This window comes from Chiloscyllium punctatum, chromosome 14, assembly GCF_047496795.1.
Source record: "Chiloscyllium punctatum isolate Juve2018m chromosome 14, sChiPun1.3, whole genome shotgun sequence".
Lineage (NCBI taxonomy): Eukaryota > Metazoa > Chordata > Chondrichthyes > Orectolobiformes > Hemiscylliidae > Chiloscyllium > Chiloscyllium punctatum.
Window position 1 is genome coordinate 17,499,817 of NC_092752.1, and position 18,730 is coordinate 17,518,546.

Genomic DNA, 18,730 nt, shown 5'->3' on the forward strand with positions numbered 1-18,730 from the left:
CCACAACTTTTCAGATTGCGGCAGCCTTTCTTTCCTATTGAGTCAGAAAATATTGCCAAGACTTGTTTTTAAAACTTTCAAACCAAGTAAAGGTGAGAGTGGGACGAGGAAATGAGTCTTTAAAAAGGGTTTGGACAACCATTCTGTGGTCTTCAGTGGAAACAGGATCAAGTGTGGTGGAAAGTTCAGCTGTTACCTGGCTACAAGCCTATTTTGAGTTGCTGGAACAGCCCCCCTTTGAAATGTTATTGACTAATGAATGTAATCAGTTCTAAGCTCAGGTTTGTAAGATGCATAATGCACAACAATGGAAAATGCTTTCCAGTCCTAAAGAATGGCTCTATCAAAACCATGAAGTGATGATAGTTTAAAGAGGTGATAAGGATATAATTTTCCTGTCCCTCTTTCAAATATTCACCTAGGTCTGTCTATGAGTAAACAGTTAACCCTCAACCTGTCAACTATTTTGTGATGCATTGGCAAAGAGTTTGCAAAACATAAAGATGCAAATTCAGACGCATGGGATGGATTTGCAGTTATACTTTGGTTTCATCATTCAGCTGTGGAGCAGGAGAGTCAACATTTCGGGCATAAACCCTTCATCAGGAAGGGCTTATCATATTTCTGATGAAGGGCTTATGCCCAAAATATCGACTCTCTTGCTCCTTGGATGCTGCATGACCTGCTGTGTTTTTCCAGCGCCAGGCTTTGCGACTGACTCTCCAGCATGTACAGTCCTCACTTTCTCTTTCATCACTTATGTAAAACATCAGATGGACTAAAGCCCCAGTCATGACAGGTCCATTAAAGATCCAAATTTCACAAATTACAAGCAGCATCCAATCAGGTGGCCTCACACTGAGTTCTGGAAAGTATGCAATATTGTTTCATCTGAGAACTCACCTTGCTCTGAACCTCCCAGGGTTTAGCAATTGCTGATAAGTCACACCCTGTCATCATCATGGCCCTGAATGTAACAAGAGCAAGATTAAAGTTCAGTGATATCTTTACACAGGGTTAGATCATCATGGCACTGGAATCCAGCTACAATTCCTCAGTCACCAGTGTAGTGATTGTGTAGAATGAGTTCCCTGAGTGGGGCTGTTAAACGGATCCAATTAGGGAGCCCTGGCTGACAGACAAAAACAGGAGCGTCAGAGATTCTGTTCACTGAGAGCTGGCTCTGAGGAAGCTGGACCAGTGTCAGGAGCTATGCACATGTAAGTACAATGGTGATGGGGCACTGGTCTCTGTGGAGTCACTGCAGTGGCAATGAGAGAAAAAAAAGACTCCTAAAGAAATTCAGTCACAACAGTTGTCTTTGAGATGGGGTAAGCATTTTTGGCATCATGCCATTATTTGGAAAGCTTGACTTGTTTTGATCTTGCCATCGAAGACTGGGCCCAGTACGCAGAAAGAATGCTTTATATTCTCTGGGCAAATGATATTGGGGCAGGTGAAAATCAGCGAGCAATCTCCTGACAGCTTGTGGACCCGCAGCTTTTTTGGTTATTAGGAGCCTGACGTCTCCTGAAGCACCGGATACTAAGACCTTTAAAGTATTGAGGGATTTAGTTAAGGAATATTACAATCCTAAGCCTCCCCTGATCCTGAGATGTTGTCAGTTTTACTTGGCCATTTGAGAACCAGGGAAATCTGTGCTTTTGATTTTTGATGCTGTTAAGGTGACAGACAGAGGTGTGTGACTTTGGTTTAATCTTTATTGAGACGCTGAGACACCTTTTGGTATGTAGGATTAATGACGTAACCATGCAAAATCACCTAGTAGCTGAAGCCAACTGGACTTCAAACAGGCACGACAATTGGCTTTCCCACTAGAAAATGTGGAAAGTGGAGTATGTGAGCTACAGAATATTCTAATGGAAATGGACACCCTCACCAGGCTGACTGAGCTTGAGGAACACCACTTGAGTGAAGATTATTGCACAGCCTCACACTCAGGACATATCCTGAACTCTAGGTTGGTCAAAACAAAACAGAAAAACAAAGCCAAGCCTCGGCCACATAGTTAACATTTTCTTCCAGGCCAGCAAGTCATTGTAGTTGCTGCCGGTATACGGACTCGAGACAGCAAGAGTCCCACTGGGCTTGAACTGAGTAAGAGAACTCATAGGCTGGTACCCTGGAGAGTGCACAACCGGAAAGCCCAGCTACATCTGGGAACAATAAAATTACTTTGCAATATCCAAATCAGAACCAATCAAAATAAATGTTTTATTAAATGTTCACCTAATTCTAATGGAGCTTGATTCTGGTGCAGCTGTATCATTGGTTGCAGAACCAGTCTGTAACAAAATTCATTCTGAGCTCCGATCTTTAAGTCTGTGCAAGCCCTTGGCTGGACTGAGAACCTGTACTGGGGAAACCCTAAAAATTAAGAGTACAACTTTGGTTTTGGTCTTTTATAAGATGCAGCTGGGGTCAGATACCACTGATTATAGTAGAAGGTTCAGGTCTAAGCTTGATAGGGTAAAATTGATTTGAGAAAGATTCACCTTGATTAGCTCAACATTTTTAGATTAGGGAATGGCTGCTTGAGTGAAGTCCTTATTAAATACCTGATATTTTTCAGGAAGGTCTAGGGACTATCAAAGGAACCAAGGCCACCTTACACATTGACCAGGAAGCAATTCCATGATTCTGCAAAGCCGCTTCAGTGCCATTTACCTTACAGGCAAAAGTAGAGACAGAAACCAGGAGGATGGAGAATAAAGGGATCGTCAAACCAGTACAATTTGTGGAAAGGGCAGCACAGCTCATACTGATTGTGAAGCTAATGGGTCAGTCTGCCTTTGTGGGAATTTTAAACAAACGGCAAACTACTTCTCACAGTTGGATAAATACCCAATCCCTTGTTCAGAGGATTTATATGCAAAGCTGGCAGAGGGAGGTGCTGTCCTATACAAGGCTGGGCATGAGCCATGTGCACCTGCAATTGTGGTTATATGAGGATTCCCAGAAAATGCTACAATTAGAACCCATCAGGGTTTGTAACAATATACAAGACTGCCATTTGAGTTATCTATAGCCTGTGCCATTTTTCAGAGAACAATAGAGAACATTTTACAAGGTCTACTCCAGGTCGCCATCTATCTGGATAACAAGGAAGACCAATAAAGAGCACTTACAGAACTTGGGCATAGTCCTTAGACGTTTCTCCGTCATGGACATACACCTTAGAAGGGAAGAATGTGTGTTCCAGGTGGCCCAAGTGACCTACTTGGGCTACAGAATCAACACTCATTGGACGATAACGTGAGGATGATCAAAGATGCCCTGGCTCTCACGTCCATAGTGGAGCTTAGGTCCTTTCCTTGAGCTGGTGAATTATTATGGAAAGTTCATATCTAACCTGGCCTCCGTCCTGGCACCCTTATATCTGCTTTTGAAAAAGGATCTCATATTGGAAATAGTGTCATAGCCTTTAGGGAATTGAAGAAGCAGCTATCACTGTCTAAGGTGTTGGCGCACTATGATCCCAAGCGAGCTCTGGTGCTGATAAGTGATCCCTCTCTGTATGGTATTGGGGAAGTGTTGTCTCACAGATGTCCCAATGGAGAGGAATGCCCAGTAGCATATGCTTCCTGGACTTTGGTTGATGCAGAGCGTAAATACACCCAAATAGAGAAGGAAGGTTTGGCGGTCATCTTTGGTGTGAGAAAGTTGCACCAAAACCCTTATGGATTTAAATTTGCAATAATAATGGACCACAAACCCCTGCTGTGGCTATTCAAAGAAGCCAAGGCTGTCCAAATATAGCTTCAGGTAAAATTCAGCAATGGGCTCTAATACTAAGAGTATATAATTATACGTTGGAACACCTTATAGGAGGCCAAGTAGCAAATGTGAATTTTTTGAGTCGCCTCCTGTGGGCAGATACACCAAAGGTTGAGCCACCATTGGAAGAGTTCATTCTGGTTTTAAACTTTCTGAAAAGATTTGCAGTCACAGTTGATAATATCAGACTGTGGAAGCAAAAAGAGACCAGATCAACGTGGAGGGCAGCATTTTATTATTGGGAGCAAGAGTAATTGTCCCGATTAAAGTTCGCCGCTAAATATACTGATTGAACTCCATTAGCATCATCTAGGCGTGTCCGAAATGGTGATGTTGGCGAGACATTACGTCTGGTGGCTAGGATTGGATGTAGACATTGCTGCATTGGTGGGGCAGTGCTCAGAGTGCCAAAAAGAACAAAATTTACCGCCAGCAAATCTCCCACATTCGTGGGAATGACCAGATAAACCCTGTACTCTGTTACATGTCATCTATGCCGGCCCTTTCAGGGGCTCAATGTTCTTACTCATTGTGGATGCCCAATCAGAGTAATTGGATGTGCATTGGGTTCATTTGTCAAACACAGGGCTGACAATAGAAGAGTTGTGAGCATCTTTTGCAATATAGGATCTCTTGGAGGTGTTGGTCACATGTAATGGGCCAACGTTTACCAGCAGAGAATTTAACTATTTCCTAAAGTGGAAGGGGATTTGGTATATAAGAACAGTTCCACACCATTCATCACCAAATGGACTGGTGGAAAAAGCAGTGCAAACTTTGAAAGCAGGCTTAAAGAAACAGCCTACAGCTTCACATGATACCAAAATGTCCTGGCTCCTGTTTGATTCTTGCATTCTTCTTGCAACTAAAGCAGAGTTGCTATTGGGGAGAAGAGTCCACACCAGTTTAAATCTGATCTTTCCAGGCCTTGGAGGGAGGGGGTGAAATGGCATCAGGAAAGTCAGTGCTGGACACAAGTCTCCCCCCAGTGAGAGAGTTTGTTTCAGGGAATGAAGTTTGGAAATGGCCAAAGCACGGAATGGGCCTGCATGGGTAAGCGGCATGGCTGACGTGAGGTCCGCTCCTGGGACATACAAAGTAAGGCAGTCCTGATAAAGCACATGGACCACATGAAAGCTGCAAACTCACAAACGGGATAGAAGCAAATCATGCCTGACCCCTCAGAACAGCCGGAGAGGCTGTCAGAACCCATGGGTTCTTACCCTCCATTTAGCACTGAAGAAACCTTAGAGTCTGAGATGGGCATGGCCTATGTCACAGCCTCAACACCTTTACCACCTGAAGAACAAGATGAATTTCTTCCGAGATACTCTGGGTGCAAGAGGTGGGCTGCAGTCAGGTACATGCACCCACATCCAATGGCTGAGTTGGAGGAACCAGATCCAGTGCAAAAACATTCCAGGAGAGGCTTCAAGAGAAAAAACCGGCCTACATCCCTGGGCTCAGAGCGGGAGGGATGGAGTGATCGTAATGAGGTCAGCCAGGTGGACCTCATAGAATATGAGTTCCCTGATTGGGGCTGCTAACCTGGTCCAATCAGGAAGCCTTGACTGATACATATAAACAGGAGTGTCAGTGCTTCTGTTCACTCCGAAAGCTGACTCTGAGGGAGCTGGACCAGTGTCAAGTGCTATGCATGTGAAAATAAATAGTGACTGTGGAGTTATTTCATCCAGCAACATCTCTTATAAGATCTTAAAAGGCTTTGCTTACATGACAATCTCTTTCTTGGTCGTTTCCAGTGACATATATTCCACCCAGGCCTTCTCATCCTCATAGGTTTTTGACAGGTCGACAATCTTTTGAAACATTGTTCTTTTTCTGTAGGAAAAAATAACCTGTGTATTATAAAAGTGCCTTTACAATGAACCTCACATACACTCCAGTAAGATAAGGGCCATTCCCCGGCAAACTGAACTCTAACCCGGCCTCCTCTCTCACTTTATTGGAAATTTCTACCTTTATCAAAGTGGTTCTGATTTTACTTCTCCATAAAATGAGTGCAGTCTCTCAAAACCAGCGATCTGAAAATTGGAGTTAGCGAAAAACATATCTTTTTAGAATGTACTGTGATTTTCTTTTAGGCAGAAGTGAGTACTGCAGATGCTAGAGATTAGACTCAAGATTAGAGTGGTACTGGAAAAGCACAGCAGGTCAGGCAGCATCCGAGAAGCAGGAAAATCGACATTTCAGGCAAAAGCCCTTCATCAGGAAGGGCTATTCCTGATGAAGGACTTTTGCCCGAAACCTCAGATTTTGTTGCTCCTTGGATGCTGCCTGACCTGCTGTGCTTTTCCAGCACCACTCTAATCTTGACCATGATTTTCTTTTGTTTACTTTTTACTCAATTCTAATGAACTTACCGACACAAAATTGTCCAAGTACTGCATTGTGAGAGACTTTTCTCTACCACCGTAGCAAAGTCCAAAATCTGGTGAGATCTCAGCACAGAGGCTGCTGGTTTGAGAGAATATACCTGTATTGCTTTATTGATAAATTGCAGCAATTTGGTATCACAGTGACTTGTGGGAATCTGGAGACATTCCTGGGGAATATTAAATATGCACGAGGGAGAAGGGAATCAAATATTATGCCAATAGGGTTAGATAAATGGGAATGTAAGGATGTTTAAACAGAGTATAAACTGGCTTGAATATCCTATTTCTGTGCTGGTAGCTTTATGTTGTAACAGTAAGGTTGCAAGTCTATAACCCGACAGAGAACAAATTCAAGATGTAGATCAAGGTTGTAGCACTATACATGTGTTTTGCATCAGGGAGATCACCACCTACATTTACAAAGATGGAAACTTTCCCAGGACAACTTTGCTTTTTAATTACATCATTGTTTATGAGAATAAAGAGGTCCTCTCAGAGAATGAGAATAATTGTGAAAATCCAACATTTATGTGGCCTCCTGTGCTCTAAATTTAAACTGCTTTCAAGAAGTCCAGTGACCAAAAACAAACAAAAAGGAAAATTAATTCAAGTACATGATTAACAATTAAATGATAATGTCAAGTGAACAGCAATAATGAAGTCAAAAGCTGTTCAGTTCCACTATTGTCACATGCACCCCGGCTCGTAGAACAGCCCATGGTATTCTCTTGGCACATGACTCCTGACCACTAGGTGGCACTCCCTTACAAAAGTAAATTGTCTGAACCTGACAACTGCAAATGAAACAAATTTGAAAGATTTTTGCTCTCAGAAAGTTTTTCTTATATCTATGTTGACAGAATGTATAATGACAAGGAGATTATAGTATATTTTTAATGTCTAATAAATAATTAAACCTTTGGTACTGCAAGAAGGCGCACAGCTCATGTTTTTAAACTGTAACATCGTGGGGCAACCACAAGTATTTAATAGTATGTTTGATATTTTGTTTTATTCACTGGTGGAATGTGAATATCGCCAACAGGGCCATCATTTATTGTCCGTCCCTATTTGCACCTGAGAAAGTGGTGGTGAGCTGTCTTCTTGAACCAGTTAACAGCGTTATAGTAGTTACAAGCCTTCTGCAACAACATAACAAATTTCCAACTCATGGATACAAAAGAACGGTCACAACAATCATTGAGCTTCCATCAAAATGACGTCAGAGACTTAACAAACTCTCACTGATTACTATCAATCCAGTGTTTGGTAAAATAGATTTGGTTTTATAATAGGCTATTTAAAACTAAGTTTTGTTCTTGAAAGGAAAGACAATGAATCTTCAAATGGTGGTGAGCAATGGGTCAAAGGTCATTCTGACATCATGAGTAATTGCCCCATGGCCATTGGCCAAAGGGATTCAGACCATTGACAGCTGAAAGCTTCTTTGAACTAAAGTGCATCAACAAAAGACAAGCTCAGGGGCAGAGAAATGTCCTCATTCTTGTAGATGATAGACCTCGAGAGGGGAGCTGTCTTCTTCAGAAGGAAGTTGGACCAGCAGAAGAGGAGGATGACCCTAACATCTTGTTTATGGAGCACAACTTTAACAAGACTGACAAATTCTGCAACAATAGCCTATGTGTCCTCTGGTGTCAGTGAACCATTCCCAATTATCACACTTGCATAGTCCCCTTTATCAAATTAGCTTAATGTATCACATCTAAACTGCTGCTTCTTAATTAACTCAAACCGCCAGAAAATTGCTTACAGATAGTTAACTACCTATATTTAGGTAACTCATCATGAATGCCCAAATGTAACAGTTTGTAATCTGCTGACTTTAAAATACTTTCTTAGCTTCAAAGCTACACATTGCCATTTTAGATCCAACAGTGAATTGGTGAGGGAGGAGACCAGACGTCAGTCCTTATTTTAGTTTCAGATTTCATTCAGAGTGAGACATGAATAGTTCCAAACTCCACAACTCACCACCAGTGTCAATAAGCGCCTCATAACACGTATCCAATGACAGACAGCTCCACCTCCCATTATACTTACTTCACCTTAATTTATACAATTAATATTTCCACCTCTTTCCACCACATGATCTGAAAGGTCTCAAACTAGTCACCCTGAAAAATTCTTAAAGATTTCAGAACCGGGTGCTCACTGTTTAAAGGTATGGAGTGGGCCATCTAAGACTGGGATGAGCTGAAATGTTTTCACCCAGACAGTGGTGAGCCTGTATAATTAGCACTCTAAGAAAGCAGTTGAGGTTAAAAAAAAATTAATGTTTTCTCAAGAAGTGCCAGAGTCCATACATTCACCAGAGTTCACAATCTCTTATGTCACAAACAGAAACATAAATTGCTGGAGAAACTCAACAGATTTTGCAGCATGTGTGGAGAGAAAACAGAGTTAACATTTTGAGTCCAGTGACCCTTTTCCTGAAGTAGAAACCTTTAAACATCAGCAATTCTTGGTTTTATTTTAATCTATGATGTCAGTTTTACAATCTTTAGGATTGCTTCTTTTACCTTAAAGCTGAAGTGTACTGAGATACAATTTGTTTTTTGAATTTCATGATTTCTACAACAAAAAAGGATAATAGTTTAAGGAAAATGGTGTCCTTGGGCTTGCCTCAAACTTATAGGCCCTTAGTGAGGCCACACCTTGAGTATTGTGTGCAGTTTTGGTCTCATAGTCTGAGGGGGGACATTTTGCTGTTGAGGGAGTCTGGCCAAGGTTCACCTGACTGAGGGGTGAGGAAAAACTGGATCAACTGGGCTTGTACTCACTGGAAATTAGAAGAATGAAGGGGGATCTCATAGAAACGTACAAAATCCTGATGGGACTGGATAGGCTAGAAACGGGAAGAATGCTCCTGATGTTGGGAAAGTCCAGAACAAGGGGTCACAGTCTAAGAATAAAGGGTAAGCCATTCAGGACTGAGATGGGGCCAGTTCATTAGATATATTCAAAAGAGAGCTGGACATGGCCCTTGTGGCTCAAGGGATCAAGGGGTATGGAGAGAAAGCAGAAGTGGGTTACTGAGATTGCATGTTCAGCCTTGATCATATTGCCTGGTGTTGCAGGCTCAAAAGGCCGAATGGTCTACTCCTGCACCCATTTTCGATGTTTCTATGTTTTAATCACTATAGTGTTAGATTATCCCCTAAAGACATACACTTACTTCATCGTTACTTTTGAACTGGATTCACCAGTTTCCAGTTATAAATGATAAAGTCATTCACACATATTCTCAAATGCACCCACACATCCAAGGAGATGTGAATGCATGCTGACATACCACAAACACATTCCCACACACACAAATAAATGAAGGCCAATGATGCACGGGCTCTGAAAAATCAGTGAGGCAAGCCCCATAACTCCCATGGTTGAGCTGGGATTGCTGCCCTGGTGTCCTCTGTTGTATAATATCTCATGGACATTATGTCAGTATACCTTTAAGAGTCATGCTCACAATATCAACACCTTTTCATAGCAAGTAGCTCGAGGGTGTAAAGATCCACACACCGTAGTAGCTGGGATCACTTGAAGCATGATGCACTACTGGAAGCATGCTGCTCTGTTGCAATCCAAAGTTTATGTATCATTTTCAGCTGAATACACATAGAGTCATAGAGTCACAGAAATGTACTGCATGGAAACAGACCTTTCGGTCCAACTCGCCCATGCTGACCAGATATCCTAACCTAATTGAGTCCTATTTGTCAGCACTTGGCCCATATCCCTGTAAACCCTTCCTATTCATATACCCATCCAAATGCCTTTTAAATGTTGTAATTGTACCAGCCTCCACCACTTTCTCTGGCAGCTCGGTCCATACACGCACCACCCTCTGCATGAAACAATTGTCCATTAGATCTCTTTTAAATCTTCCTGCTTGCACCCTAAACCTATGCCCTCTAGTTCTGGAGTCCCCCATCCCAGGGAAAAGACCTTATCTATTTATCCTATTCATGCCCGTCATGATTTTATAAACCTCTATAAGGTCACCCCTCAGTGTCCCACATCTGTTGGATTGCTCAGTATCACAATATCCATGCCCAGTTTTGTATATTATGAGAGATAACATATGTATCACTGCATCAAGTAAAACACTAGAAGCAAAATCGTGATTTCCAGTGGTGGCTGTCTATGAAAATAAAACCTTCGAGGAGAAAGTGAGGACTGCAGATGCTGGAGATCGGAGCTGAAAATGTGTTGCTGGAAAAGCGCATCAGGTCAGGCAGCAAACAAGAAGCAGGAGAATCGACGTTTCGGGCATGAGCCCTTCTTCAGGAATGCATTCCTGAAGAAGGGCTCATGCCCGAAACGTCGATTCTCCTGCTCCTTGGATGCTGCCTGACCTGCTGCGCTTTTCCAGCAACACATTTTCAGCTCTGAAAATAAAACTCCAATATCTTGATGTAGATACTTGGAAAACTAATCAAAACTCAACGTCGGGTTGGGACACCAGAAATTTTAGACAATCAGCAGCATCAGTTTCTATGATTATATATCTATAAATAAGGCATTAACCACCACCAAGACAGAGCTATTTTATTTTATTAGAATGTAAACCTTTTCAAGACAAAATAAATTCTGAAGATTTCCTAAATTAAAAATAAAAATAGGCTGCATTCCACTTTTGAGCTGACACACAATACTGCACACTATGGAGAGCTGGGACTCTTGAGTGCTTTCTTTTTGAAAGTTGATATGAGATGAGCAAACTTTCTTAACATTTGTTAAAGAAGGACCTTTTTTATTTCTACAGATCAAGGGGCATTTTAAAACTTACACTTAAAGGTACAGCTCAATATTTTTAAAGTTGTACCAGGGATAGCAGAAACTTCATTGTGGAATGGGCATCCATTGTTAATCTTACTGAATTGCAACTGCTCAAACAATGCATGCTGTTCTATTTTACAGACAAAACAGTAGATTATGTGAAAAAAAAATGAACTCGTAAAATTTTCCTTGCTAATAGTAAGGTAGCATTTCACAAAATTAACATATTTGGCCAAAAAGATTCAAAAGAGATTAGATTCCCTACAGTGTGGGAACAGGCCCTTCAGCCCAACCAGTCCACACCGACCCTCTGGAGAGTAACCCACCCAGACCCGTTTCCCTTTGACTAACGTACCTAACACTATGGACAACTTAGCATGACCAATTCACCTGACCTGCACATCTTTGGACTGTGGGAGGAAACCCACGCAGACACAGGGAGAATGTGCAAACTCCACACAGACCTTGAACATGGGACCCTGGTGCTGTGAGACAGCAATGCTAACCACTGAGCCACTGTGCCACCCCTAGAAAGACTAGCTCAAGGTAAGAGTTGACTTCAGGATTAACAGACTCCATTGCATGACAGCCACCCCAATTATTAAATCTAACAGTCCCAAGATATAGGACATGCTTCTTTACAAATATAAGAAATAAAGACATAGAAAATAGGAGCAGGAGGAGGCCATTCAGCCCTGCTCCATCACTTATTATGATCATAGCTGGCCATTCAATCAATGGCATGTTCCCACCTTTCCCACATATCCTTTGATCCCCAAGTGATGCATACAGCTCCTTGAAATCATGTAAGAAGCAGCTGAACAGCTCCCAGGCATATGCAATGGGCAGACAGTGTGAGTTAGAAATCCAATTCACTAATTGGGCAGCAGCAAAGGTTTCTAAAATATGTAAGCAGTCCAGATGATCATATGAAGTGAATATTGATAACAGTACTACATTGCAAAGGAACAGAAGCCAGCTCAGACGAATGTACAGGACACCAATCAGACACAAAGAGAATAAGCAGGAACACTCTAATTTCTAGTTGCCTCCTCTTCACCAGAAATGTGCAATCCCTCCACACATCTGTCCCCGCCATGAGGGATTGAAGGGTGTCTGCTTCTTCCTTGCAAAAAGGCCAGACTAGTCCCTATCCACTGCTACCCTCCTCCCCCTAGCTGATCTCAGTCTCACTTTGAGCGGCTTCTCCTTTAACTTGGCTCCCTTTTGCCAAGTTCAAAGGTACCTGCCTGGAGCCCAGGCGTTCCTGTCTTTTTGTGGGGTCTGTGGAACGTACCTATTTTCTGTTCTACTTGGGCCCCCCCGCTACAACTCTTACTCCAATGATGATGATTATGTGGTGATGTTGAGTGACAGAAAGCAGCAACAAGACAAGCAAGTTATCAAACAAATGCAACAGAGAGTTGTTGATATTGTAGTGCTGATGGAAAATGTTGGAAGATCATGAATGTAACTGGGAAGAGACCGAACTTGGAGAAAGATGGAGAATTAAGAGGAACACAGAGTGTAAGAGCAAGGAGGCAATGTCGAACTTGGATAAGGTACTGGTTCAACCTCAGCTCAGTATTGTGTCCGGTTCTGAGTGCCACACTTTTTGTAAAGGATTTGGATGGAGGATAAAAAACAATTCGAAAGAATGTTTCAAGCTGAGGAACAGTAATTATGAAGATAAATTGGAAAAGTTAAAACTGTTTTTCTTGGAGAAGAGAAGGCTGAGTGGAACTTTGATAGTGGCATTTATAATGGCTGCCGTCCATATTTTCTAAATGTGTGGGTTCTTTAAGGGTTTACATGGTCAACTATGTGCAAGAATAGCCACCTGGTGGTCTAATGAGAAGTCTCTTGTCAAATGAAAAGGATATTGCTTATTGCCGCTCTGCAACTATTTATAATTATGGGATCTACCATTACTACAAAAACAGTAGAATAGGAGGAAATAGCCCTTGATTCATCTCCCACAAAACTGTGCTTTACTCTTCCATCGCCTCCTTATCTCATAATCACACAACATTGGTGATGCTTATCACACCCTTTCAAATCCACGTGGAATAATTCCAAATATTGAGTGACTTGGACACAACAGATAGAGAGAAACTATTCCAACATATGAAAAAACTGAGAATGTGGAAATTCAAAGTAGCAGAAGAAGCAAATGCTACATGAGAAAAATCTTTTTCACACAACGAATGTTTCAGGTCTGGAATGTTCTCCTTATGTGAGTAGAAATAGTCATCTAATGTCCCCTTGAATGCCACAATTGAACCTGTCTCCACCATGTTTCCAGGCAGTACATACCATACCCTTTGCTGTGTGAAAAGGCTTCTATTGCAAATCACTTTAAATCTATGCCATCTTGTTCTTGCTCCCTTTACAAGTGGGAACAGCTTCTCCTCTCTACTTTATCTAGTCTCCTCATGATTGTAAAAATCTATCAGATTTCCTCTTAACCTCCTTCCTTCGAGTCCCAATCTTTCAATTCTATCCTCTTAAGTTTGTCTTCCCTGCAGCCATTCATGTAAATCTTCTGTGCAGATTCTTCAATGTGCAATGGGCCCATTCTGGGGAACTCCACTCTGAAAAATTTCCATTAACCACTACTTGCTGTTTTCTATCACTCGGTTTTGTGTCTCAGTTGCTACTATTTTGCTTAAAGAGTCATAACTTTTGACACAATTCTGTTGTGTGACCCTTTATCAAACATCTTTTACAAGTCCGTCAACAGCGTTAACCTCATCGACCTCTCTTGAAAAACTCCAACAAGTTAGCGAAACATGACTTTCCCATGCTGGCCCTCCTTAATTAACCCAGATTTGTCTATCTAAATTCCATCCTGAATGATTGTTTCAAGAAGTTTCCCCAGCACGGATGTTAAACAGACTGATCTATAATTACTAGGCTTACCCATACATATTTTTTAAACAAGGGCATAATCTTTGCAATCCTCCAGTCATCTAGCACCTCCCCTGAGTCTATGGAAGACTGAAAAACGATGGGTAGTGCCTCCATAATTTCCACTCTCACTTCCTTCTAGATACTGCTCTGAGTAGAAGGGCTATTTTGGAAAATTACATTTTTATTCTCAATGCTGATCTCCAAGCGCTAGCCTTGTTTGACAATTTCCTGGTGCTGGGTTGAATGTGTAACATGATTGCAAACCTATTGGAGTCCAAATGAAGAACTTCATCCCATAGAACCAACAAGTAATTTTCCCCATATTGTTTAAGAATGTGGTTCCTCCAAAATATTTTTGTTCAGTGCTTCAGACAGGATCCTGCCTAACTTGATTTTCTCTTTATTCTGTAACTTCTTTAGCCAGAGAGTGTTGAATCTATGGAATTCACTACTACAGAAGGCTGTGGAGGCTAGGTCATTGAATATATTTAAGACTGAGACAGATAGTGTCTTGAGTATCAATTGGATCAAGGGTTACAGGGAGAAAGCAGAGAATGGGGATGAAAAGCACATCAGCCAATATTTGAATGGTGGAGCAGACTTGATGGGCTGAATGGCCTAATTTCTGCTCCTAGGTCTTATGGTATAAGTTGTCTGCAACTTAAATAACTACAAAGCTGTTTGTCTATAAAGGAGACTCACTGTCCCTTACTTAAAGTAGAGCGCCAAATCTGTTGCAATGATTGCAACATCCATCAGATGGAAGACGTGCTCATACTGCCTCCTGTTCAAGTTTTGGAAAATGTTCAAAGTCTGGAAGAGAACCAACAAGACAAATTTGAGATAGTTACCCAGTGATAAAGTAAATGAGTACAACACCTTTCATTTTCACAGAAAGTATCAGCAGTTAGTTACGTTGAGAGGGAGGGGAGTGAATCAGCAGTCAGACTAAAGCTCTTCTTTACAGGTACAGCTGGAGGATCAAAGTACACAACCTCCTTTCTTTATACATTTCCAAGCCTGGTGATAAATTGCCACAGTAACCCAATGCTATTTAGCAGCTGACTGATTGTTAGTTGACTTGAGGTAGAATTTCCAGTCTTCAACATCAGGATATCAACCCTGAGAAACTTCCTGGCCAATCAGAGGCTGGTAGCTCTCCAGTTTGGCAGCACCAGGAGAAGTCTTGTGGCCCAGTGGGTAACATCCCTGCCTCTGAGCCAGAGGCACCGGATTCAAGTCCCACCCCAGGACTTGATGGCCAAGGAGTGCGGGTTCATAACATGGCCAACATTTTAAACATCCTACAGATATGCCAATGGCAAGTGGTATCAGGGGAAAGTCACCTACAGATCAGCCAGTACCATGTGACAGCTGCAGTGCAGCACCCCTCCTCTGTTAAAAGACTCTACGTGCATGTTCTGGCCTCAGCCTGGGTTCCATCATACATCCTCCTTGCTGCCAGAGAGACTGCCAGAAGGAAAAGGAATTTAGCTCCACTGAATCACACAGCATACCTGCAGGAAGGTGAACGGGCACTCGGGGATTGAGAAGTGGGGTAGACCGATTGGGCAGAGAGGTGAATCTAAGGGATGACGATTACACCTTGGTAAAGTTTGGGAGGGGGGGGGGGGGCCAACTTGTCTACCACCAGCCTGCATAGTGAATGAGGCTCCTGGGTTGCCCTCTTGGCACAGGCCTCTCCCACTGAATCTCAGCAGCAACAGGATGAGACCTTTAAATGGCAACGTAAGTAACCCCAGGGTTGGCTAATTGATACACCTTCACCCCTACTTAAACCTCCTTCCCCTCCCCAACCCCACCAGATAAAAGGTACAACAGAGGCAGGGACAAATGAGTGGGTGGCAATCAGACGGCCACTGACATTCCTCTGCTCCTTTGCCTCCAAACCTGTCAGCAAGGGAAATGATGACTCCAGCCCATTGAATGGTGTGGAAAATCTCAAAGATGGAAAACAATTACATGATGGCCATAAAGTGTGATTTTTAAGTAGTAGTTAATCTAACAGGTTTCCTAGGTTATGACACAGCATCAGCCATTTAAGCGAAAGTGAGAGCTGCAGATGATGGAGATTAAAGTCGAGATTAGAGTGGTTCTGGAAATGCACAGCAGGTCAGGCAGCATCCAAGGGGCAGGAAAATCAGCGTTTCAGGCAGGAGCCCTTCATCAGGACTGATTCCTTGACATCAGTCATTTAAGATTGTATTCACCAATTTTAGCATAATTACGGAAGATTAAAACAATGCCCAGAAATGTTTAAACAGGAATTAACATCAGGAGTCGATGCAAAGTTAACAGCTTCCAATGTAAAAACATTCCTCGGTGCCCAAAACGTTCCATTGGCTGCGTTTATACCAATCACCCCTTTTACCTTCAATGATACCTAACAGCCCATAAAATTCCAGATGATATCATCAGGTACATGCTATATTTTGGCATATTTAAAGAAGGAACCTTCCTGCTCATTGAAGCAGTTTAAAACAGGCAGCAGAAAAAAAAAGCACTGCAATATGATTGGATCAACGTTCAGACGCAAATACGGGTGTTCAGTCTTTCCTGACCCTGTAAATTTCATCATAAAAATTTAAGATAATGTGACAGAGTTAAATGCACTGATTTTCTGCAGCCTATCCAGTAATTTGTTCCACATTATGGGACCCTGCATCATGAACTTTGATGCTTTGTCTTTGTTGCCTGGATCAGTGAGACTGTGACTGGTACCATTATAAAGCCCTGCAGTACATTCAGGAGCAAACACAGAACCCAACTTGCAGCTCATCCACTGATTCATTCTCAGAACAGCTCTGGAGGTGTACAAAACTTTTGGGTCCAGATCCTGACCAAATGTCAAGCAGCTTTAGGTTTCTTTAAAAATCTAGAAATCATTTACGTTTCTATTTCACATTTCCAGAATTACCTTATTATTCTTACATTTATTATCATATTCAAATGTTGTATGATTTAAAATATATCTTCAGTTCCCTCAGTTGATTAGTGTTTTTTGTTCTCCTGTTAGTGTTAAAGAAGTGAAATTGATTTCACAATAAATGGAAAATAAAGGCAATAGGATGTGACAGGAGCTGCGATGGTATCACCCATTTCTTTATTTCCTGATCAACCAGTTCAGAGATGCTTTTATACACTTCTGGAGCAGATCAGACTCGATCCTGGGCATCTTCGCTCACAGGCAGGGACACTATTAGTGCATCACGAGAACCATCATCACTCACTTTGTGCAACTTGTATTTCAACTGCCAGCCTCTGTTAGCTATGTTCTGTTCTATTTCACTCACAGCTTTATTCCTGGCTCAAGCCTTTGATTGAATTTATCAGTCTGGCAGAGTGCTGTGATTAATAAGACTGCTCCATCTAATTGTAGTGGCCCATGTGATTTAGAGTCTCACCTCATCAGCAAGTAAAGTCTTGCTAAACTCCAAGTGATGACGTTCCATAATTGAAGAGCCATGTAGTTTTGCCAATGGGTGCTGGGACCTGATAACAGATAAATTGACCATTACAAATACTTGTTGCCTAAGACAACAGTACATTTTCAGTGTGGGACCATATTGCCTTCCGCTCAGTAGTTACAACACAAATTGAAGGAAATTAAAAGAGATAAAGGAAGTATAAAAAGTATAACTCTAGCTTTGCTTGAAATAATTCTACACCATCAAAAACCTATCAATTGTAGAATAGCTACAGCACACAGAGAGAGGCCATTCAGCCTATCAGCTTCCCTGACTGGCTTTCTGTAAGATGACTCAGTAATCCCATTTTCCTGCTCTTTCCCTACAGCCCTGAATATCCAATTTCCATTCTGAATTCCCAAATGTATTTGCCTCTTACAACCTTAATGAAGAAAAAAGAAAGAAAATATTTATTTTTACTTGTCAAGGCTTTGCTAAGCGTGTGCTCAATGGTTTGACTGATCTATGAATGATTATGTTACTCTGGTAATGGATCAATGTACACTGAATAGAACTACTTAAGCCTGCATGCAAAGCTAGAGAGATAAAAATACAAAAGTTTCCCGAAAGACCTGTAGTTCAGAACTGAGACCTTGGGTCGGATTTTTTCATGGGGATGGGGATATTCCATGGAGATGTGAAAATGGCAGCCAGGACGTGATAACAGGATTTCTAATTCTTCCCAAGGCATTTTATGGTGGTGGATTGGTTTGGGCCAGAAACCCGCACCATGCACTCCTGCTTGGTCAGGTCAACTGTGGGGTATCAAATAGTTCTCTGCAATTTCCATGGAATTGGGCAAGCTTTTACAAGACCAAAATAGACCATTCAGTCCTTCAAGCCTGCTTTGCCATTCCATAAGATCATGGCTGATCTGTTTGTATTCTGCATCCTACATTCCCATTTATTTATTATTCTTGCCACTGCATCACTGTCATCTTACCTGGGCAAGCATCAGTCCTGAGACACCTATTTTAAAACAACCCCTTTCATTAAGGAGCCATGACATGTATAGTCCATGCACTTAATTCACCTTTAGCGCAATGTTCAAATATGTTGTACATTATAAATGTAAACACATGTTCATATTTTCTTTTTGCACATGAAAATTAGGCCCAAAAATTCAGAGTGTAGCTGTATATTGAATTAAGATTTGCCATTGTGTTTATGTGGCTATCTTAATACTCTTGCAAAATTATTTCATACATGAATGCATTTATGTATTTAGATAGATGAATAATTTGATAAATGTGAGACAGTTTTTCTTTTGCATTTAGTATTTATATGAATCAGATATAAATAAATTAGGCAAGTTAAAAAGCATTGGGC

At 41.6% G+C, this 18,730-nt stretch overlaps 1 protein-coding gene across 2 annotated transcripts in view; it reads right to left on the reverse strand.

Moving 5' to 3' along the window:
• The window catches only part of LOC140485634 (rod cGMP-specific 3',5'-cyclic phosphodiesterase subunit beta-like), a 77,345-nt gene that overhangs the window by 14,254 nt on the left and 44,361 nt on the right, over positions 1 to 18,730 (reverse strand). For both annotated transcript variants that reach the window (XM_072583988.1, XM_072583987.1), the window contains exons 15-18: positions 17,339 to 17,426; positions 14,626 to 14,726; positions 5,533 to 5,640; positions 904 to 967 (exon numbers count right to left, since the gene is read on the reverse strand). In XM_072583988.1, the coding sequence (XP_072440089.1) occupies positions 904 to 967; positions 5,533 to 5,640; positions 14,626 to 14,726; positions 17,339 to 17,426 (361 nt within the window). The remainder of the gene's footprint in view (positions 1 to 903; positions 968 to 5,532; positions 5,641 to 14,625; positions 14,727 to 17,338; positions 17,427 to 18,730) is intronic.